Raw genomic sequence first — 21,803 nt, 5'->3', positions numbered from 1 at the left:
ACAAATAAATAACTTGCAAACATTGTCAAGAATAATGTTTTAGGTAGTCCTGCAAGGAGCAGGGAGTTGGACTTGATGATCCTTATGGATCCCTTCCAGCTCAAGATATTCTATGATCCTCTGCTTCTATGAAATCAAGTCAAGTCTTTTACTATAAAGTAACAGGACTTGCAACTGAGGACGCAGCACATAATGCCATCTTTCCAGACACTAGAAAGGCTTTTGACAACTGTCGTCCCATATGACATCTGTATGAACAGCTTAGGGAAACTTTTTCTTGGCTCCTCTGACATAGAGTGGGTGCATAATTTGTGGGAAAATGATACCCAGAGTGTACTTATTTATGTCTGGCTGTCAAAATGGAAGGTAGGCAGGATGTCTCTTCTGGACATTAATTCCAAGTAAAACTGTGTCTACTCTCTCTGCCCTGTGGTAGAACTAACATTTCTGTCCAGAGGGTGAAAGACTTCAAAGATCTTAGCATGAGAAGAATAGTTTTTAGATTAACACATATAGCTTATTTAAATATTCAAGCCTAGGTTTAGAACCACAACGTTTGTACTCACTCTGTGGCAGCATCCAGATTTCACTGGGTATTTCTCTCACTCAGGAGCTATTTGATCTGTTGATAATGGTAAAGAGGGGCAAGTAAAGATGTACAGCCCTCAGCATTTAGTCAGTTTCAGGAGCAGAAGCAGATTGTTAACTAGAAAGATGATAGCCAGATACCTCTTTATTTTCAAAAATGTACACAAGACCCTGTTTCACTGTTAAGCATATAAGCTAACAGGTCACTTCCAAGTTCAGAAAAGTATACATTTCTAGTGGTAACCATTTTCCAAAGAAACTCTGACTCTCAGCTGCCTAATAGGATTGTGTTTACCACCACTGTTTGTGCTTTCTCTTGCTCTCTGCTTCTGGCACACACACACATCAACAACTACAGCCTGTCAATCCTGCAGCCTCATGTTTGTAACACACCAGCCCATTTGACATAGCTTATCGTTGGCTCTTCCACCTCAGCTATTGCTTTGGACTGCAGTTCCTGTTGGTTCATAAAGGAGAATCTGACTATTCCTTCATTTACTATCTTTTTTAAAAATAAAATCTATGACATTAAAATTTCCTATTATTATGATAGCGCAGATGTTATCTCGTCTATGACAAAAAAAAAAAAATCAGCACTTGGCATTTACAAACATTGTATTTTGACCCCAAATGATAAAAACCTGTACTAGCTAAGGATATTAAATAATGAATTGAAAGACTTCCAGCTGCACTCTCCTGCCTTTTATTCTTACTTGGCTCTGATATTTGTTGGATCCTTTTGTGATTTGTTTCAAGGAGTTTTGAAATCTAAACAGTTTGTACATGACTTTGTAGCCAAGGTTATATTCCAATAATCTCACTTGTTGGTCAAGGATTCATTCAAAAGCTACATAATAAAAAATTGCAAATTTTGCAGGCTCATAAAAGGCAAATACAGATGTCAGAAAAGTCTTCTCTTTTGTGGACCATTCCTAGCAAGTAATATGATCAAATGGCCACCTAAAGAATATTCATGAGGGTAATGGTCTTTTTTAAAGATCTTAAAAAATATCCAAAAGGATTGGTGGGTACCTTAAAATGTTACCTCAGATTAAAGAATATCTTCTGAACAAGATAAAAATCAGCTGCTAAACAGAAGTCTCGCAGGATCCTCCCGAGTGACACTTTTTCAAAACACCTAGTTTTCAACACAGTCAAAGATAATGACTTATACTAATGCCAATTAAATCATAAGGTTTTATCTATAAGGGATGTTAACATTACAATACAGGAAGATGTTGATTCATCTGTACTAGGAAGAATGGACAGTTTCTGCTATTTTTCAAAAGCAGAAAAAACGTTCTAACTCTCATATTTAATGTAGCACCTGGTGGAATTCGCTAGAATAATTTCTCTCATTTTACATTTAAAAAGGAAAAGTTCATACCATGTAGGACTTGAATAATATACATCTAAATAGTTTAAATACTTTCAATAGTTAGCCACCTGTCTGAATATGTCTCATGTCTTCTTGTTCAGAAACTTGTCAAAATAGTGGCATAAATGGATAACTTTGAATTTTTAGACTGAGCATGATTATTCAGACAGAATTACACCTGTGTGGTTGGTTCATACAACATTTTCCATACAAAGAACAAAAGTTGCATCATATATAGAATAGCATTGCCAATATTCCACAGAAAATTGAGATTTCATCTTACTATTTACTACTTACTACTTTTAATCAGCTTATGCAGAAATTTTATACTAGTTTTCTTTTTTAGTGGTTACTCTAAAGTAATTATTTTATTATAGTAATTACTTGTGCTGGTTTTGGCTGAAGTGGAGTTCATTTTCTTCATAGTACCTGGTATGGGGCTGGTTTGGATTTTTGCTGAGAACAGTGTTGATGATAACACAGGGATGTTTTCGTTACGGCTGAGCAGTGCTTACACAGAGTCAAGGCCTTTTGTGCTCCTCACCCCTCCCCACCAGCGAGCAGGCTGGGGGGGCACAAGGAGTTGGGAGGGGACACAGCTGGGACAGCTGGCCCCGACTGACCAGAGGGGTATTCCAGACCATAGGACATCATGCTCAGCATATAAAGCTGAGGGGATGTTTGGAGTGATGGTGTTTGCCTTCCCAAAGTCACCGTTATGTGTGATGGAGCCCTGCTTTCCTGGAGATGGCTGAACACCTGCCTGCCCATGGGAAGTGGTGAATGGATTCCTGGTTTTGCTTTGCTTGTGTGCACAGCTTTTGCTTTACCTATTAAACCGTCTTTATCTCAGCCCATGAGTTTTCTTATTTTTACCCTTCTGATCCTCTCCCCCATCCCCACGTGGGGGCAGTGAGTGAGCAGCTGCGTGGTCCTTAGTTCCCAGCTGGGGTTAAACCATGACATTACTCTGAAAGTCATTATTTTATTAAACTGAAACTGCTGTAACCTGCTACAGGTTTTAAGGTTCAAATCTGAAAAACACAAAACACCAAGAAACACACAGTTGACTGTGCTTTTAATAGCACTTTCACAGTTCTATTTCACAAAATATCAATCAAAACAAAACCCATTTTCCCATGTTGGGCTCCTTTTGTGGCAATAATATTTACTTACATATATTACGAGACCTAAAGCCTGCTGAATGTTACTCTGTCTTCAAGAATGATCTACTATGTCAAAATGTATCTGACTGTTTTATAGACAACTTTACTATGGTTAGATGTGAAGGGTTGTTGTGGAAAAGCATTTCAGATCACTTAAAGAATCACATCAAAGGTATTAGCTGAAGTGATTTTAAAAAAGTAAGAGTGCAACTTAACAGAGTTTGATGGCAAGGTTCTCTCTATTATTTACTACATGGAAGAAACATACAAAGGCAAATCAAGTTAGAATTGATTTAGAATGATTTACAGAGACTGGAGATGCAAAAAGGTAAGGGAGACCCTCCCGTTGAGTCACAAGGTCCAGAGTGGACCCCTTTGCTTTCCGAACTCCTGATGGAGCTTAGGGACGGCTATGTCCAATCCTAGTCTCAGACTTGGGTAATGGTTTATGTCTAATAGAAGAGATACAAAGGGTAAGGAAAACCTTCCATTGAGTCATGAGGTTCAGAAAGGACCCCTTTGCTTTCTAAACTCCATCTCAGAGAGGAATCTAGTTGCAACTAGATCCAGACATGGTCCCATACTTGATCAACAGTTTACTGCTAATGGAATCAGCTACATGGATTTCATTAGACATTCATTCAGCATGCTATCAGTCACTTACCGAGGATCTGTTGTGAATAAGGGGTCTCTTAGCCTCAGGTAAGGAATCTCAAACCTTGATGTTAAAGAAGCACCTTCCATCCGGGCGTCCGGTGTTAGTTCACTCTGTAGTTCAAACCCTAGGTTTCCTGAAGCACAGACTCAGGCATCGAATCTTATAAAAAGAAATAATTTAATAGAGTGGTACAGCAGCAGGATTGGCTCAAGCTGGGTGCCTCCGGTGAGGGAAAAGCTGGGGGGGAACCGAAGTCATGCTAAGTAAGTAAAGCTAAGCAAACAGCATACTAAATCACACATTATAACTCTAAGTGATTCATTCTATTTAAAACTTACTTATTTAAGCTAAACGACTAATATCTCTTAACATTGAGAGGCATCCCTGCGCAAGGGGACAGTTGCCTAGTGTGCAGTCCAGTTGCTGTCCAGGCAGAACTCAAACTGGGCTCATCCAACAATCTGTTGTTGGTAAAAGATCTCGTTGCTTCAAGGAGCAACCTTCCCAGGCGTCCCGACTCAAGGGGAATTAACCGCCATTCAGCTATTGTGCCTAGCAGGGAGAGCTCAGAGAAGGCTCACTTAGGCTGCCCTATTTATGGGATAAAGTGGTTGTCTTGTAGTCAAATTGCATACAATGGGAGAGGTATGGACAAGACTCCTTGTACCCTCAACATTCTTTGTTTCTCTATGAATGAGTCTTGGAAAAACCACCCACTATTCACATGTTAATCGCAGGAGCAGTGTTCACTGTGTCTCCTGTGTGGGTCTCCTAGAGGAGTTCTTGGCCCTGCTACGGTTCAGGCCTTTATCTCCTTTGGAGTCTGTACCAAACTACTGATAGTCTGGCCAAGGAGGAGGTCGAATGCATCCATCACAAGGGTACATGCTGTTTTGCTAAGAATGAAAGATTCCAAAGTGCCATAAATGGCAATTTCATTTTTTTAAATTTAAAAACACCTTAGTAAAATATTATTATTATGCTTATAATCTGTAGCAAATAAAAATAAAATATCATTAAAAAACCCTGAAAATTTATGTTCATTTTGCTATACTCTGATGTACCATAATATACAATAACATTTATAGCCTGTTACAAATAATATTTTCAAAATTATTGCTGGGGTTCTATTTTACACACATACTATACACATTCGTACTCTTACTTACAAATAAGTTTTATATATGTGTATATGTTTATTTTCAGAGAGCATGAGCGTGTCAAGGAAACCAAACAAACATGCTTTAAAACCAGTTTTCTTTATAGAGCTGTTCTGCTGAATAAGAACTGAAGTGTACAATTTAAAAAAACAAAAGGGGAAAAAAAAAGAGAGGCAGGTTGTAATACAAATTATCTTGCTGCCTGAAGATTGCTATGCATCCTGGGTACTGACACCTCAGCTGGAAGTGATGTGTGAGGACTCTGAAAATCCTATTATATTGTACTGTGCTAAAAGTACCAGAATGAAGAGAGTAGTTTTGAGACCTTGAGACTGGGAGAGGCTATTATCATGTACTGATGCCCTGCTGCGGGAACTGAGTACGTCCCTTCTCCAGGGCTCTTATGTGAAGTACTCAGAAAATTATTAGAACTGTAAATTGTTCCAACAGTGCTTAGAAGTCCAAAGCTGAAACCTCCCTCTGCAAAGCAGTATAGTAATAAATTAAAAAAAAAAAAAAATCAAGAGGAAGCTAAAAGATCTCTTGTAAGCCTCTTCAAACAGCTTTCTTATTGTAATCTACATAATCACAATGAAAAAAAGAAAGTAATTTAAAGGTTAGAACATACTGATAACTTATGAGAAGAGATGTGATAGGTCCTTTTACATTTACCAATGTGATTTTGGAGGAAAACAGTTCAGGAAACAGTCTGACACAGAAGAAAAAAACAGTTGTGTTTATATTTACCTTTAAAGATTGTATGGAAATTTGGGCTTTTATGATTAGTTTGTGATGTTTACTGGAAGAATCTTGAGGAGCCCAGTATTTGGGATGGGAAGAAGGCCAGTGATTACCCTGTCTCAACCACAATAACCAAGATTATAGTCTGGTAGGAAAGGGTTATCTCTGTAGAAAAAAAAAAGTACCTCAAAGAGCTATTAAAAGTAAATAAAAACCCTGCAAGGAAAAGAACCATCAGCAGACAGCTTTCCCTTGAAGGATGAAAAGTGTTGGAATATTCTATATGAATGCTATGTCTAAAAATGATCTTATACTAGAGGATGATAGGATACCTAATGGGGAAAAGAACCAGAATCCCAATGAAAGCAAAATCCTGATAGATTACTGGCGATGGAAGTCTGATACCTAGCTGATCTCCATTCCAGAATATTGGGCGAAATGCCTTTCCAGGATTATCTAAAGATTCCTACCTGATAAATTCCCCACTAATACATTCATCTGATACACAATGTGCTTAATGACTCCTACACTATGCTGTCTTTTTTGAGGCTTTGAGGGACATCTACATTTTTAATGTAATCCAGGGCAAGTACTATGGTAGGCAGAGCTGCACTTTCTGGATCAGTGCTCCCACATTTTACAGAACAGTGAGTTATCTGTGGAAGATGAGACTTACTGTTACGGTTGGTTCCTGGAGTTTCTAGTCATGCAAATGAAATATATTAAGGGGTTTTCTTCATATCTGTTTAAATTATAATTTTGTAGTACATTGCAAATGTGTAAAAACCAGACTTATAAAAATGTTTACGGAATAAACATTAAATACACACAACCTACACAAGCATTAACGTCAGTGGAATTAGTGGGAAGTGAAATTAGTAACATTTGACACTTCTTTTGCACTACATTTAGAGAACATTTAGCTGTCAGAGGAAAAAAAGGAATGAAGCTGCTCACACGTCACTAATAAAAATGGGGAAAATACAAAATAAAAAATTTTAATCTGAGGCAAAGCATATTTGATTTTCATGGTATTCACAAAGGTCCATCAAAGTAAAACATTATTCCTACAGTGGAAACAAGATTTCAACTGTTCTAACTACATTTTGTGTGCAAACAGGAATTCTGAGTTTCATTTTTTACTGAACCATTGTAGAGGTTAATAGCTTGTGATTATACAAGGTTCACATATCTTGTTTTAAGCTGTTTGAATACAGCATGATAAAAGCAGTTGAATGTGGTCATATTATTTCATTCATCTAATTTTATTCTCCAATTTTGAGTCACTGAATCACTGGAATTCTCTCTTTAATAACTTACCAGAAACCTGATCAAAGAATTAAATGCTTTCATATTCTTGGGCTTAGAGGAAGTCAAGAATAGCAAGTACTTTTCAAGAAGTATTCAGATCTCAGAGAAAATACTGCTTTAGGGATACTTTTCCCAAGATGACACATTCTCATAGGTGATGTATCTTTAATGTTTAGGCTAAAGCAAAATTCCTGCCTAATTCTCCAGGGAATTTGATAGTGATTTTACAGAATTAATGAATCATCAGGAAATTAATATCAAAGCACAGCTGACTGGGTTCCTATTCAGCATTTCTGAATCACTGCTCATTGAGCAAAGCAATCAGTGGACAATGAGGGTTTTGCCTGAGCAAAATGTGAGTCAGGAGACCTGGACTCCCATTGTCTTCACTGGGAGTTTTGCCTGCATATGGAGTGAGCTGGGACTTCTAGTGAATGGGAGCCATTCACAAAGTAGCTAAGTAAAGCACCCAATACATCACCATTTTGAAGTTAACACTAGGTGGTAGACATTACTGGAAGAAATACAGACATTTTTGGAGCCATGTGAAAGACTTGTATAAAGCAGCACTTCGAATGTATTGTCTCTTATTTACCCCTTGTTTTGAAAGGTATCTGGCTGTTCGTTCTGACATTCCCTTTGGTTGAACAAATTAATTAAAATAATTTCCTTTTTGAATGCAGTCTGTAGGCGGAAGAGACATCCCTCTTTGGAGGGGAAGAGTTGACATCCTTGCAGCTGAAAACAGAAATCTGTTCTGCTGTCCATACCGTCTATCATTGTTTAGTTGTAGGAGGGAGAGATTTCTAACTAACCAGTTCTCAGCATGCTGCTATGTAAGTGCATATCCACTAATCTATAGAGACACTCCCAGCTATACATTTGTGGTACAAACTCCTCCATGAACACATCAGTATGAGTGAGACCTTCAAGCCCATTTCCCAACCCAGCTGAGAGCTGGTATAAGCAGAACACAGGGAAAAGCTAAAGATGAAAAAGGAGATAGAGTGAAATAAAGAAAAAGAACAAAATACAGGATAAGAAAGCCTACAGGGGAAAAAGAACATGAGAGAACAAAGAGAAAAGGAGTATTACAGACTACACGCAGACAGAGCATAAAATAAGGGATGGTTTGGAATAGGTGTCTAAGAACCAAATAGGGTCAAGATCTAAGCTTCCCTCAAAACCTGGATTCATTGATTTAAATGAAAACAAGACCTGTCCTTAATCATTTTTCTCTGACTCAAAGGAAAGAAGTGGTGGGCTAAGGAGTAAAAAGGGAGATAGACTTAATGGAAGTAAAGGGAGAAGGAGAGCAATGAACCTGCAAAAACATGGGGAGTAGTTGCTCTACCAAGGAAAAGAGGACAAGGAGGGGAGGTAGTGCTCTTTTGGGGTAGAAGTTCAGAAGGGAGCAGAAGGGGTGGACTAAATGACTGCATGAAAAAGCAAACCTGATATATATATTATGTAGTGAATTTGTAAATGAAGGATAGGATACTATACTACAGCTGAAATATTTGATTTACATCTTTCTTTTAACAATTTCTAGTCTGAATGAAAAGACTACTGTTTGTGTTCTTTCTACAGATGCATTATAAATGTGTGCCAGAAGAGATTTCATTGTATACCAAATAAATCTAAATAAAAACAATGTACCGTGTATCAATCCTTTGTGTTGTTACAGAAAAGACAGTTTTAAAATGTGGACTCAACACATTTTTAGTTTTTTATTTTTCTTAATTTTTATTACAATTCTCCAAATTTCTTTTGTACAACAATAATATTCATATCCTCTCAGACACTGAATGACAAACCTAGTCCTTCTGAACAGAACAAATTGAGCTAATTTATCACACCAGTGATATGTCATCTTTCCTTTGAAACATACTTGTTCACCCTGCTATCTAATGCTTAATTTTTCTATAGATCTGACGACAGGCATTTGATCACATTTCAAGAACAACAAGGCGTAATAAATATTAAAGGACTGTTCCTATTTTCTTTTAAGTAAATAGCAGATTACCATTGAGTTCTGTGGGCCCTGGATCCCAACAGTGAATGGAATTTCAGAATGAAACACACAGCAAGAAAATAAATGCTGAACACCACACAGCCTGAGTGTCTGGATGCCAGGGATACTATGAAACAGATATTTTGAGATCTTGCACGGAATATTAAACAGAGATCATCCAGAAGAAGGAAATGACTTTAAATCATCTCAACCTATGTGGACTGGAAGGATAGAAGCAAAGATGACTTTCTGCCATTCTGTTTTCCAAACCTGATTCTGCTTTTTTCCCCTGCTGAAAATTTGCATGTTTTCTCAGAGCCTGTTTCTTTCCCACAATAAACAATGCAAAGCCCTCCTGCCAAAAAAAGTCCAAATGCTAAACAGTTGCTATTATAGTCGTTATTATAGCAGCAACTTTGAGCTGTGTGCTTTTAAATTATAATTATTTTTACAAAAGATTTTTATGTGTCTTGATTGCAGTAATTATGATTCCATAGTAGTAAATGTGTATTTAAAAAGTCACGTTAGCTTACTGCTCCAAATAAATGAGTTTCCTTAAATGAACTTCATACAAATGAGTGGGGTTTTTTGTATATATCTTACTTGCTATGCTAACAACACACTAGGATGTATTAAACAGCTGACAAACCATTGTTTCATTGTAAAAATAACTATGGACAAAGATGTCAAATGAAAAGCAATGTTTTATATGAAATGTGTTTCACACAGATAATATCAGATTCTGATTCAGAAATGCACCTTTCTCTTTGGTCTTGTTTCTCACCTATCTGCCCTTGCTTTGTTTAAGGAGATAATGTCAAGAAAATAAAGCTATGAAGAGGCAAAAAGGAATCTGAGACCATGTCTGTTATACAGGTTAGCACATGTACTAGTGATAAGCCTGTACCTGTGTAAAGAACATCCAGTACAAAGAGCATCACAGGATCCAAGAAATGGGCTTCTTCAACAACCAGTTTGGTAGGGAATAAAGACAGAAAACAGTTCAGCCAGTGGGACACCCACCAATGATGCTATTATCCCAAAACAGGAACTCTGTGGGATCATTGCTCTGTTGCTACCATGACAAGGAGGGGTTGGAGGTCATGATTTAGAATGCCCATGACAGTGTGTACCTCCAGCCAGAGCTTCTCCAGGGGACTCTCAGTAGCTCAGCTGATTCACAAGCTACTGAAGTTTACAGCTGATCAGAGAAAAGGTTTAAAAAAGAAATCAGGAAGAGGAAACAGAGAGGGACCTGAGGGAAAGAGAGTAGCAAGTTTCTGGCTCCAATGCCACACACTTTTGTAACTAGCTACAATGCTGTGTTAACTTTTCAAATGAACCTGTCTGTCCCTCGACACCCATTTAAGTGGTTGCCACTAGCTGTGGGAAAGCCAGTGAAGCCATACTATACAGTGGTTTGGATCTGAAATGCTATCAGCTATCAGTTGGATCCCATTAGATTTCTTACAATGACACAATCCCATCCTATCTGTCATCCTTCCTAGACAACCTTACCTATTCTTTGGTAAGAATTGCTCCATTGTACATGCAGACATTCACATTCTTGGTAAGACAGGGGAAAAGTTCATGAGCCACATGCTCTGCTGGTATAACTTCATTTCCCTTCCCCCTTCTCCCAAGAGTGAGTGGGTGATTGGACTCCCTGTGTTGAAAGGAAAGAAGGTTGTCTATTCAGTTGTAGTCAGACATACAGTACCTGTTAAGGCCCAGACAGCCCATGATGCTGAATGGAGATACTAGAGGTTCATGTTTCTCTGCTGGGAATTTTCACAGAGCAGAAAAGGAATGCCACAGTTTTGTTGTACAACTTCTGACTGACAACTGACAGAGCTCGAAAGCATAAAATCACAATTATTCTCATGGCACAAGACCTCAAAATGTAGGAAAAAAAATTACCAAGAGGATTTGTTGGCTGGCTTGAGTGAGCAATGTTAAGACTGTAATGGGACACTAAATAGAAATGTAGAAACAGATCACTGAAAATCTGAGTCCTGCAGCTTAGATTGGCCATTACTACTAATCATTCTACCAATCTCAGGCAAAACACTTTGCTTTTGAAGTGTTCTTTTGGTGGAATAATAATATTTTATAATAATCATTTAATCTTTACAATCAACAGGACATTTTACAACATAATTTTTATTGATAACTGAGCTTGACCAATGATTTGCAATGTATCAAAGATAAACTCCAGTTCAGCATAAGCAGTAGAGGAAGTTTCTTACTAAAAGTGACCAACAGCAATGTGCTTTGATTCTTATCATGGAGTAGTCTTAGAAGGTTTGAACTGGATTCCTTTAGGAGAAACAAAACCAGATCATACAGTCCAAGCACTAATGGGTGTTTGGGCCACAAAACAAGGTTAGAACTAACCCAAAGTAACATTCCTGCCATGCGTATTCTGCAAATGTCATGTCCTCAATACCAACTATGAATCTACAGATCTTTTCCTGCAGGTCTTAAAATTTGCAGACAAAACATAGATAATGTCTTTTTTGATGTGTGCAGAGCACGTGCAAGTATATAAATTACTACTACTACTACTATAATTATTAAATTATAAATTGTCCTCCCACTGTCCTCAATAAAGCAATGTGATAACTTTCATTGCATCAGATATTAATAAAAAATAAAGTATATTTTTCACATTTGGCTGTCCGAAACTGAGGTATTTGTAAATTCCCACTCTGATAAACAGATTTGAAAATAAACAAACACCAAGCCTCAATTTCTCATACTCATTTTAGCATGCTCAAAGAAGCAAGAGCCAACCAAGTATCTCAGGAAAAAAAAAACCAACCAAAACATGCCATGGTCCTGTGGAAATATTCAGGAGCCTAAGGCTGTGTCTTAGCGCTGCCAACTATTTGCTAACTCGTATGGATTAAATTTGACCTCTCAGACACTCGGTTTTTTTCACTGGTACAACAGCATATAATGGTAATTAACAGTTCTGAGCCGGATTGGAGCTTGCAAGGGAGTCATATATATTCTTACTTTGTCCAACTTACTTAATTGAAGACTGTGGATGTACCAACATACCATTTACCATGAATAAACATATTCTTTCGCAAGAATTTTATTCAAATTTTGCCATTGTGGTTTTAACAATACTTCACCGAGCTTCTACCTAAACCTCCAAAACTTCAAAGATTCAGCCAGTATTAATTCATAGTGCTGATTTATTAATGTGAAGACTGGGTTACTCTGAATGTTAAAAAGCTTATTTCAGCTGCGATCCATGCACTCTTATACGGGATTTATTACTGTCTGGGAGATTAAATGCTTGTACAATTTGTTGCTTCATTTCTACTTCTTGCATTTGCTACAACTGACTTCCCTGGGTTTTTGTTTGATAGCTCTAGTCAGCTGAAAATAACAATACTTTATGTTTGAACAGCAGCTTCCACTCTAATACCTTTACTTATTTTACAAAGGCGCTCAGATACAGATACATGCCGACATGCAAAGTACATTTACCGACTGATTTTGTTAGCCACAACCAAATAGGGCTTGAGTTTACCACAACATGTGATTTCAGCTGGCTGAATCCACACTGCCTGTGAGGAAAAGGTTCAAGTTAAAGCCAGTCCTTACCCTATACTTGCATTTCCCTGCTTTGCAAGCCACCTGGTGCATTGTCAAAGACGGGCTGAAACTGCAACCCAAAGCACAAATTAGAGTGCTAAGCTAATAGGACAACACAGACAGGCTCGTCAAGGCCTTAGGTCATTCCTTGTCAATTTTTAAAAAAAACAGTCCTGAAGCATGTGGAAATTAATTTGTCAGTGTAAAATTGGCGGTAACACCAATGGTTGCTGCTCTGTGTTACTCTATGAAACACACCAATGCTTTTGTATATTCTTAGTGTTGGCTGATCTAATCTAAAGTCTACAATGTTTCTAGTAACTTTTATGTTTTAAGTTGCTCTTCCTAGAAACTAGTAATACTACTGAAAATTACAGATAGAAGCACTTAACTGGTAACATTTTAAATTTGTCCTAGTCCTAGTATTAAACACTGTATACTAAATGTGTTAAATCTATTGTATACGTAAAGGAAAATTCCAGTGCATTGTAATTTCATGTATTGCAGGGTGACACTGTACTATGAACAGTGACTCATTTATTGCTATCCAGGGATATCTAAGATACATGTTTTTTGTAATATAAAGGATAATACTCTTTATAGTTTCCTTATTTCACCATCAAAGTTAAAATCAATAAAAGAAATGGATGTCAGGAAATTAAGGAGACAGGAAAAAAAACCCAAACAGAAATAAAATTTTGAACAAGAACATGTTGCCAAAAAGCTCTTAATATTGTGTTTTTCTAAGCACTGTGTGATAATATCTGTTGTTCACTGAGAGCTAATAAAAGTATTCCTGCTGAAGTTAAGCTAAACCATACAACTGCTTATTGTCTATCTTCATTTTATGTCACTGAATAGCTAATTCTCTCACAGGATTATCCTCATTTCTCATAGACTTCATTATTAATGAGAGCATTAAATGATGACATACTTTTGGATCACCTCATTTGGGGCCTGACCCCTGTTCCATTAAGGCAACTTGAACATTATTATTCATATGAACAGAAGGCAGAATGAAGTCCTTATCTGGGAGGTTTTACAGAAAGCATGCCATACTCCAAAAAGAAAGATCAAACAAGAAGATCACTAAAGGCCAAAGGTCAGTTAAGAGGTCTGTTCCCATCTCCAGGCAAAATGGTGAAAGTATTTAAAAACTGCACCATGAAAAATAAGAGTGAGGTAGACATTTAAGCTGCCAGGTGTAAGAAAATGCAGCATGTGTTTCTATCTTTGCAACACAAGCTGTCAACATTTTTTCTTGCTTTTTTAAAGTCAATTAGTAAGTTAATTTAGATGCTTACTTTCTTTCTTAAGTTAGATTTCTAAGATCAAGATTCTGCAGTACAGAGTTCAAACTCAAACCTACACTAATCATGAGTGAGTTTGCATTATATTGCAAATTGTATTATATTTTTTGCTGGGTAGTATATAAGATTATTTCTGTATACTTAAAATGACTTTCCAGGAAAAAAAAAAACCCAAAACATTAAAAGCCACATCATCTATAAACAAACTTCTTAAATTACATGTTTAGCGTAAATTTATATACATTTCTATTTACAGTATTTGTTCATCTTATAAGGAAATACACTTAAAATCTCATAAAGATGCACTGAAATATAATTATTGAATATTTTATACTGACTTTACCCACATTTAAAATGAAAGTGTTCCTCTAAAAAGTGAAAGAAGGTCTTTAGGAATTCCCCTGACTCTCCTCTGCAAATATCTTTACAGTAGTACAAACTTTTAAATGCTAAAAAAACTGAAGGCCACTTATTTCTCAAAAGTGGATGGTTTATGCTTTTCCCTTCATCATTCATTCTGTGCTATTGAAACAGGATGAATGGGGATTAGTACCAGTGAGTTTAAATTGCTAAACAAGAGGCAAGTCTCATCGTGTGTTTTGAGTATCTACAAGAAACATACAAAGAATTATAGCCGATTATGTTTTTTTCTATTCTTGATAATGCTTCAGTTGCTTCTGAAAAATATGTCTGGTCCCCCACCCTGGGAAGAGTAGATCAGGACTAACTGTCTTTAAGAATTAGGAAATACGTGATAGCCTCTTTTTAGAACAAATTAGCATGCTCACATATTTTACCATTTATTTAAACAAGCACAGGAATAGTGTTATATAATTAAGTTTAGGCTTTTCAGATTTCCAGTCTGGAATGTCTAATGAAGAAGGGCTCCAGCCTCCCCTGCTCTGTGTGTGTGTGTGCAATCCTTCAATTCTTCCTGGGTTCTGATTTTGCATTTCTAACAAAGCTGAACTGACAAAGCGTGAAAGTGGTCTAAAAAGAAAAACAAAGAAAGTGACCCTGCTTTCACTTTGCCAAGACTAATCAATATTCCAGAAGCTCAGCTTTCCCCGCTTTTCTGATGTGGTTTTTATTTTTTTCAGAGTTAGGCTAGCAGTCTCCTCCCCTTTCCTTAAGTTACAGTGATAGTAAGTTGCTGTATTCCAGAGCACATGCAGATTGTCAGTTTTCTCTGTCTCCCGCTCGCTCAGCTCCGCAGCTCTGTTGTGTTTGCTGGGAAACCCCTGCCTTACCTGCCACCACCGTGTTCTTAGAGCACTGAAGATCTGAAAAGGTGAGCTGATCGTTTCATTTGGTCGGGTTTTGAGTACAAAGTCTTAATTTTCCACTCTCTGCCGTTGTATGTTACTTACTGTAATGATCCTTTCGGCTGTGCCCACGTTCTTTCTTGATCTTAGTGTAAGTTATAAAGGACAGATTAGCTGCATTAATCATCTTGGAAAGAAAAGGCACCGTGAACGAGTCTTTTTTTCTTTTTTTTTTACAAAACACTAAAATTAATTGTTCTGAAAAAAATCCTGCTTGCACACAGTAGGCGTGTCCAAGCTAGAATATTTACTAATTTAAATATCTAGCTCAGTCGCAGAATGTTTCCTCTTTCTAAAGAAGCAAAGCATATAGCATTCAGTTAAAATTCAGGAAGAATATTGCACTAAAGTGCCAATCTTGAAGTGTATGGTAAAAGCAGCAATCAAATCCCATCAAAACAAATTTCTTACAACATGGTATTTCCTCTAAAACACGCTGTTTGAAAACCCTGTGTATTTATATTCTAAGTGCTTCCTAAAAAAAGGTATTTAAGTACTAGGTTTATGAAAAGTAAGATGTTAGAGTTGGACTGTGTATAAACGGGGAGAGATTTCAGTGGAAGCAGCTAACCCTATCCATTTATTAATTTCTAATTTCTTCATTAAAACATGCCAGTGTATTAACTAAGACTTCAGAAAATGGGATTCTCAGTCTGGAAAATACCTTTGTACAGGCTCCATTATTAAATAAATTCATCTCAAGCAGCCACAAAAATATCCATTTAAAAATGAAAAATAATGTCCTAATGAAAGACTTCTAATATCAAAACATTTTACGGTTGAATCAGTGTGTGATTTCTTAAAATCAGGTTTTACCCCCATAACTGCTGTCAGGCATTACTTTGCAATGTGAACTTGTATTACAGTCTGAAGCGACAAGCTAAGTGGAATATAATTTCTGATGTTTTACAGATGTGTTCTGAATAGTTTATACACTTCAAAGATGAATGTTATCAACATAAAACTGTCAAAGGCATATCTTCTAAATAGTGGTTGAGGGATAAACAAACTATTCCTGCTACGTTTTGCCATGTGAAAAGGAGGAATTCAGCCAATGCATTCAACCATTTAAAAACATCTGAAATGCAGAACATTTTAAACGAACCAGTTCAAGCAAAATATTTCTCTCCAATGGTTAATGTGAAGGTGAGCTAGAATTTTTTTCAGATGATACAGGCCTGCTGAACAGATGAAAAGTAAGCCTGACAGATAGTTTTAAACATTATAGCACCTTACGCTTCTACAAATTGTACTAATTTTACATTAGTATACCTCTCGCGGCTGCAAAAGAATGTCACTCCTGGGTTTTACAGCACAACAGCAAGTCAGATTAATTTCTGAAGATGCAGGACACATATCTGATCAGGCCATATAATCGTCTCAAAGGGTTCTTCAACAGTCATTGAGGCTATGTATCAAAACCTGCAATCATCAACTTAGATATTACAAATAATACAAGTTTTACTGAAACATGAAGAATATTTGCTTCCATGTAAACATATGGTTAATTATTCATCTAAAATCTTATTGCAGTGTCTGATATTTCTTGTCTTGTAGGTTTCTCCAGTACCTCCCACGGAAAAGAACCTTACACTTTTCTAAAGGAATATTGACAGAAGTTAATTATAAAAGAAAACGTACTGCAAGACAGATGACTAAAGGTAACGGAGAAGATCCAAAAACTGGAAGTAGGATGGAACGCATTCAGCAAGGAGTCCGGAAACGTACACTTTTGGCGAAAAAAAAAGTGCAGAGCATAACAAAGGATGATGTTAAAAGTTATCTATTGAGGAATGCCTTTGTGCTCTTCACGGTTGTTGCTGTGATTCTTGGTGAGTAATTTGTTCAACAGGAATATTCTGTTCTCAGGTGCATTTGACAATGACGATTTGCCTGGGTGATTTGCATTACAAATGAGGTCCCAAATTCTTCTGCAGTGATAAGAATGTTCTGACTTGTAGAGTTGTGGCCTTGAAAGCTGCATGTTGAAGTTTAATTATTCTAGTATCCCTAAGGAGAATTTTGGTGAAAAAAATAAATTGGTTTATGGATTTTTCTCTTAAAAAATCAGATACAATAACTGAATTGAATGTTTTAAATTACATCTTTTTCTACCAAAGCCAGCTGCAGCAAAATGCTCAGGATGTAACTTTTATTTACCTAATCTATCAAAAAATAACACCTTGCAGTGACAAGCAAAGTCCTCAATGAATGAAGTGACATTTTCAAGCAAAGGTGTATATTAGAGCCTCAATCTTTTCAGTTTTCCCTTGATAAATGCAAAACAATCAAACATAAGTACAAGCTTATGCTCTCTCAGTCATTCACAATCTTACACATGCATCTTTCAGATGCAATTGGGGCAACAGTGGCAATGTTCCTTATTCAAAGGACTGCAAGATAGCACCTGATTAAATGCCTTTTTAGAGTATATGGAGAGGAATCCAGAATATCAAACAGCATTTAGATTTGGAATGCACCAAAATGTAAATTTAAAATACTGCTACACTTTTTGAATTTACATTAGAAAGAGAATCTTCTGAGAAAAACATACAATTTTTTAAACAAATTTTTCTTTATATAACTATGTGATCAGTTTTGGTAGTTTTCCTTTAACTACAGATTTTCTAAATGACACCATATGTTTCATGAAATACCATTCTTTATAGTGTGAGAAAGAACATTATGGCTTTACTGTACTACTTTCATTTTTATTTTCTAATTAGTTTAAAATATAAAACTGTGAATCTGCTCATGAAAACCTATATGTTAGCACTTAAAGATAACGGTACATATCCTACACCGATGTAGGCCCTAATGTCCTTGATAATGCTGTTCTGTATAAATCTGCTTGCTATGTTTCTACAGCTTTTTCAGGAAGTAAAATTTTAGGGCTTTACCATTATTGTTGCTTCAGGAAGTAAAATTTTAGTGCTTTACCATTATTGTTCCTTGATACCACATCTGCAGGGTTATTTTAAATTAATTTCAGTTTTGATGGTCTTCTTCTGGGAGACAATTATATTAATTTGCATATTGGTAAAATATACTTTGTTGCTATAACAGAACTGTCAGTCTCTCATATTTATCAATAGTATTTGATTACAAGTGCTTTGAATTCCTAAATAAGAACTTGTTCAATGCAAAAAAACCATTAATATCAGGGGTAAAAAATGTAGGCATTTTATCTACAATGGACACAAAAGGCAGAACAAATTAAGCAAGTTTTGAAACACTGTCCGATCTCAAAGGAATGCAATTCTTAGATTGTCACCTGCTTATACTGCACAAGACCAATGTGCTGTTGCAACTTTTCACTGTCATCTAGCTCCATTGTGACTCCCATAAATTTGGCAATGTGGGAACAGAAACGCAGGCTGTACGAGTGTTTCTACTGTTATTGCATGTTCCAATTAGCTTTGGGTGACTAGTGACAAACGTCTGCCCACAGCTCCACTACCACCTACAGCAATGGCAGAGTACCAGTAAGGCTGAAATACAAGTTGGAGAATTAATGAAAATGTGCAGCCTAGGATGAGCTGGCTGCTCCAATTCTGCTTAGGAATGTATAGACATATCTGGTATAATATGTGGAAAAAAGTCTTCTCATTATTACAATGGAATACTCCAAAATTTTCTCACATTTGTTATTTGTGGTGTAATTTTACAGTACATATATGTTATTAGAACAGTAAGTTTACACCTGGTAGCTGATAAAAAGGTAAGATTTGGGTTTTGGAGGGAGTTTTTTTGCTGTTGTGGAAATATTTGAAAGTAGGGAACAAAGAGTTTGGAAAAAGCTCAGTGGTTGAACTCCATCTGTCTAGTTTGGCAAGGACTAAATTGTTACCATCTCTCAGTTGTTTGGTGATCTGTGGAAAATCAAATGGTGGGCTTGATCCCTTTCTTAGCAGACAGTAATCAACATTGTGAAATCAATCCACCAGTTAGCAGTCTTATCAGAGATGTTTGGATGTGGGTGTAGGTGGAAACCAAACTACGCTCTGGCCAGGATTGAATTATTACAAGAAATGATGCTTAAAGCTCTCTGTAATCTAAACAGACAGTTGACATCAGTTTTTAGGGTAGTTAGTCCAGCAATTTTCATAAAGACTAAATTCAGGAAAAGCAAAACGTTAGCTTTAGAGAGCAACACTTCTTCAGAAACATTTATTTCAGGCCTCTTGTCAAAGGACTGACATGAAAAAAGCCTATTTAATAGAGCATTTCTGATTTCTTTGCTGAGCAGGATTGATGCTGGTAGAGGTTAAGTGGATAGGATCATGAGTCTTAGGCCAGTTTCAGGACTGTAGTTTATAATAGGCACTTGAGTTTGTGTCTGTGGCAACATGTACTTTGTTATGAAGTGGGCAACTGCAACATGCATTTGTTTGTGTTACATACTGATATTTTGCAGAGAGAGTAGAGATTTTCTGGCATTCACATGGTAAGGAGAAATACAGCCATCTACCCTAAATTCTGCTGTTACTCTGATTCTGAATGGAATTCTGAACTGAATTCTAAACTAAATTCACTAGGTGCTACAACACACAACCAACTAATCTCTAAAAACCTAATGATTAAAATGCAAGAAGTTATAATTCATGTTGAGAATTACTTAGCACTATTCTCCATTTCCTAAAAACCTCATGAAGGTCCTTCTGACTTCACATTCTGCATAGGGAGGGTCTGTCTAGCACATCATCATTATCATCGTTGTTGTTATTTTTAGTGAAATTTAAACTGCTTTCAAACCCTTTGAGAAACTTTGAGAAAAGCATGGTCAGTAAGTGAGTTATGATACAGTTTTTCAGATTCTTCTGGTACACCTAGAAATATTACATTCATTTTCTGCAGTGGATCTTGGCAAAAGCCAACAGATGAGAGCAATTATGTGAGGCAAACTTGGGAAGCTGACCACTGGTAAATTCAGAGAGTCACGATGACCAGGAGCAATTTAAGGTAGGCTAGGGGTCATGGTGGCTCATGGAAAATCTGCAGGAAGTCTTGCAAACTTTGAAGTGCTAGCCAAATTACTGGCAAAATCTCAGGCAATGCCCTCTCTCCCACGCTATTTAGCTCCATCATCCTGTCCCCAAAATGCCTTCCTTTCAGATGCCCTTCCTTCAGCAGACTGTCTTGATTCTCTGCTACTTACCTCCCATTTTCCAAAAATGCCACAGGAGTCCAGACTTTACTCTGGCAGGACTCCTAAATGCCAAAGAATCTCCTGTGGATTCTGAACTTGTACTCAAGGAATGATTGAGACACACATTGCTGCTGAGCAGACATCCTGAGAAGCTGTTCACAGAGAAATACTGTTTAATTGAGGGGCTCAGTGAAGTAGAGGGAGTTTGTGGAGCAAGTACTATAAAAAGCAGTTTCTGCATAGTTATGAAGCCATTATAGCTCCAAATTGTTAGCTAAAATCCTCTTTACACCACCAAAGTTATATGCTGCAGTTGTCCACTGGGACATTCAAGGAGTACGGTGATGGATCCAGTTCTGTTTTCTGGCTACCTGTCTACCAAAAGGAGCACAGGACTGGCTGTGTCATTGAACCCAGTCACAATAAATGTGAGATGTACACAGGGCCATACATCTGTTCTACAACAGCATGCACCATATATGATTCCAAAACTTTCCAACATCTTTATAAACAAACCTAGTTAAAAGTATAGGAAGACAGGAAAGATGAAGTCATTGCCAATGTCCATATGCCCCTGAAAACAGCAAAGAGATAAATAAAGCCTGCAGATGATCATTCATAATACAGAAGGAAAAAACTCCTGCAACCCCCCTAAAATATCTGAACAGTGAAAAGCTGTGCAGAGTAGAGATTCTCCTATCTCAACACACTCCTGGTCTGAACAATAGTTTAGAACGAGTACTAAGAGGTACAAGTCTGTAATACTCAGGTAGACAGAATCCTGGATAATGCCCACAAAAAAGACAGTCTCTTGTATGTTGAATCGACACTTTTTCTGCTACTGGCAGATCCTCTGTATCCACTGAAGACTGAAGCTGACATACCCAGTGAAGGGTATTTGACCCCATTACACACTGACAATGAACACGATTACAATGCCTAAGGCAGCCTTGGTAAAATTTGCATGAGAACAAAGCAAAGATCCAACACTACAGGAGAAATAGCTGTAGGAGGTGAGTCCTAGGTGAGAGAATATGTTAAAGCATAAAGACAGAAACGTGACACCAGACAAAAGATTAAGATATATAGAAGAAAATCAAGATATTTTGGGTACAGCTAAGGAGAAATTAATTCTATTTATGCTGAACTCAGAGGTTGCCGCTGTCCCAGTGCTCTCCTAAAGAACCTGCCCGGCACAACTGCTTTTGCTCTTGAGTCACAAAACCTTCCTAAGTAATATTCTGAAAAAATTTCTAAGCAAAACCTTAATTCTTTTTGAAATTAAGAAATAGTTATAATTTTATGAAAAAAACAAACAGATACCATAAGATCCAGAATAACACTTAAAAATTTAAAAGATATGATCCTTTTCAAAAGGGAGAAAAAGTATA

The 21,803-nt window shown here is 36.9% G+C and overlaps 1 protein-coding gene across 2 annotated transcripts in view; it reads left to right on the top strand.

Moving 5' to 3' along the window:
• The first annotated feature begins 15,028 nt into the window (after nt 1–15,028).
• SLC1A3 (solute carrier family 1 member 3) overlaps nt 15,029–21,803 on the top strand; it is a 70,101-nt gene continuing 63,326 nt past the window's right edge. The window contains exons 1-2 of one of the 2 annotated variants that reach the window (XM_052778318.1): nt 15,029–15,229; nt 16,821–17,095. In XM_052778318.1, coding sequence (XP_052634278.1) covers nt 16,915–17,095 — 181 coding nt within the window. In that variant the 5' untranslated portion in view covers nt 15,029–15,229; nt 16,821–16,914. Of the gene's footprint in view, nt 15,230–16,278; nt 16,410–16,820; nt 17,096–21,803 lie in introns of those variants that run through there. The other variant, XM_052778319.1, reaches the window with a different exon arrangement.

The sequence above is a fragment of the Harpia harpyja genome, chromosome Z (genome assembly GCF_026419915.1).
Source record: "Harpia harpyja isolate bHarHar1 chromosome Z, bHarHar1 primary haplotype, whole genome shotgun sequence".
Lineage (NCBI taxonomy): Eukaryota > Metazoa > Chordata > Aves > Accipitriformes > Accipitridae > Harpia > Harpia harpyja.
This window is presented reverse-complemented; position numbering and strand designations above follow the sequence as displayed.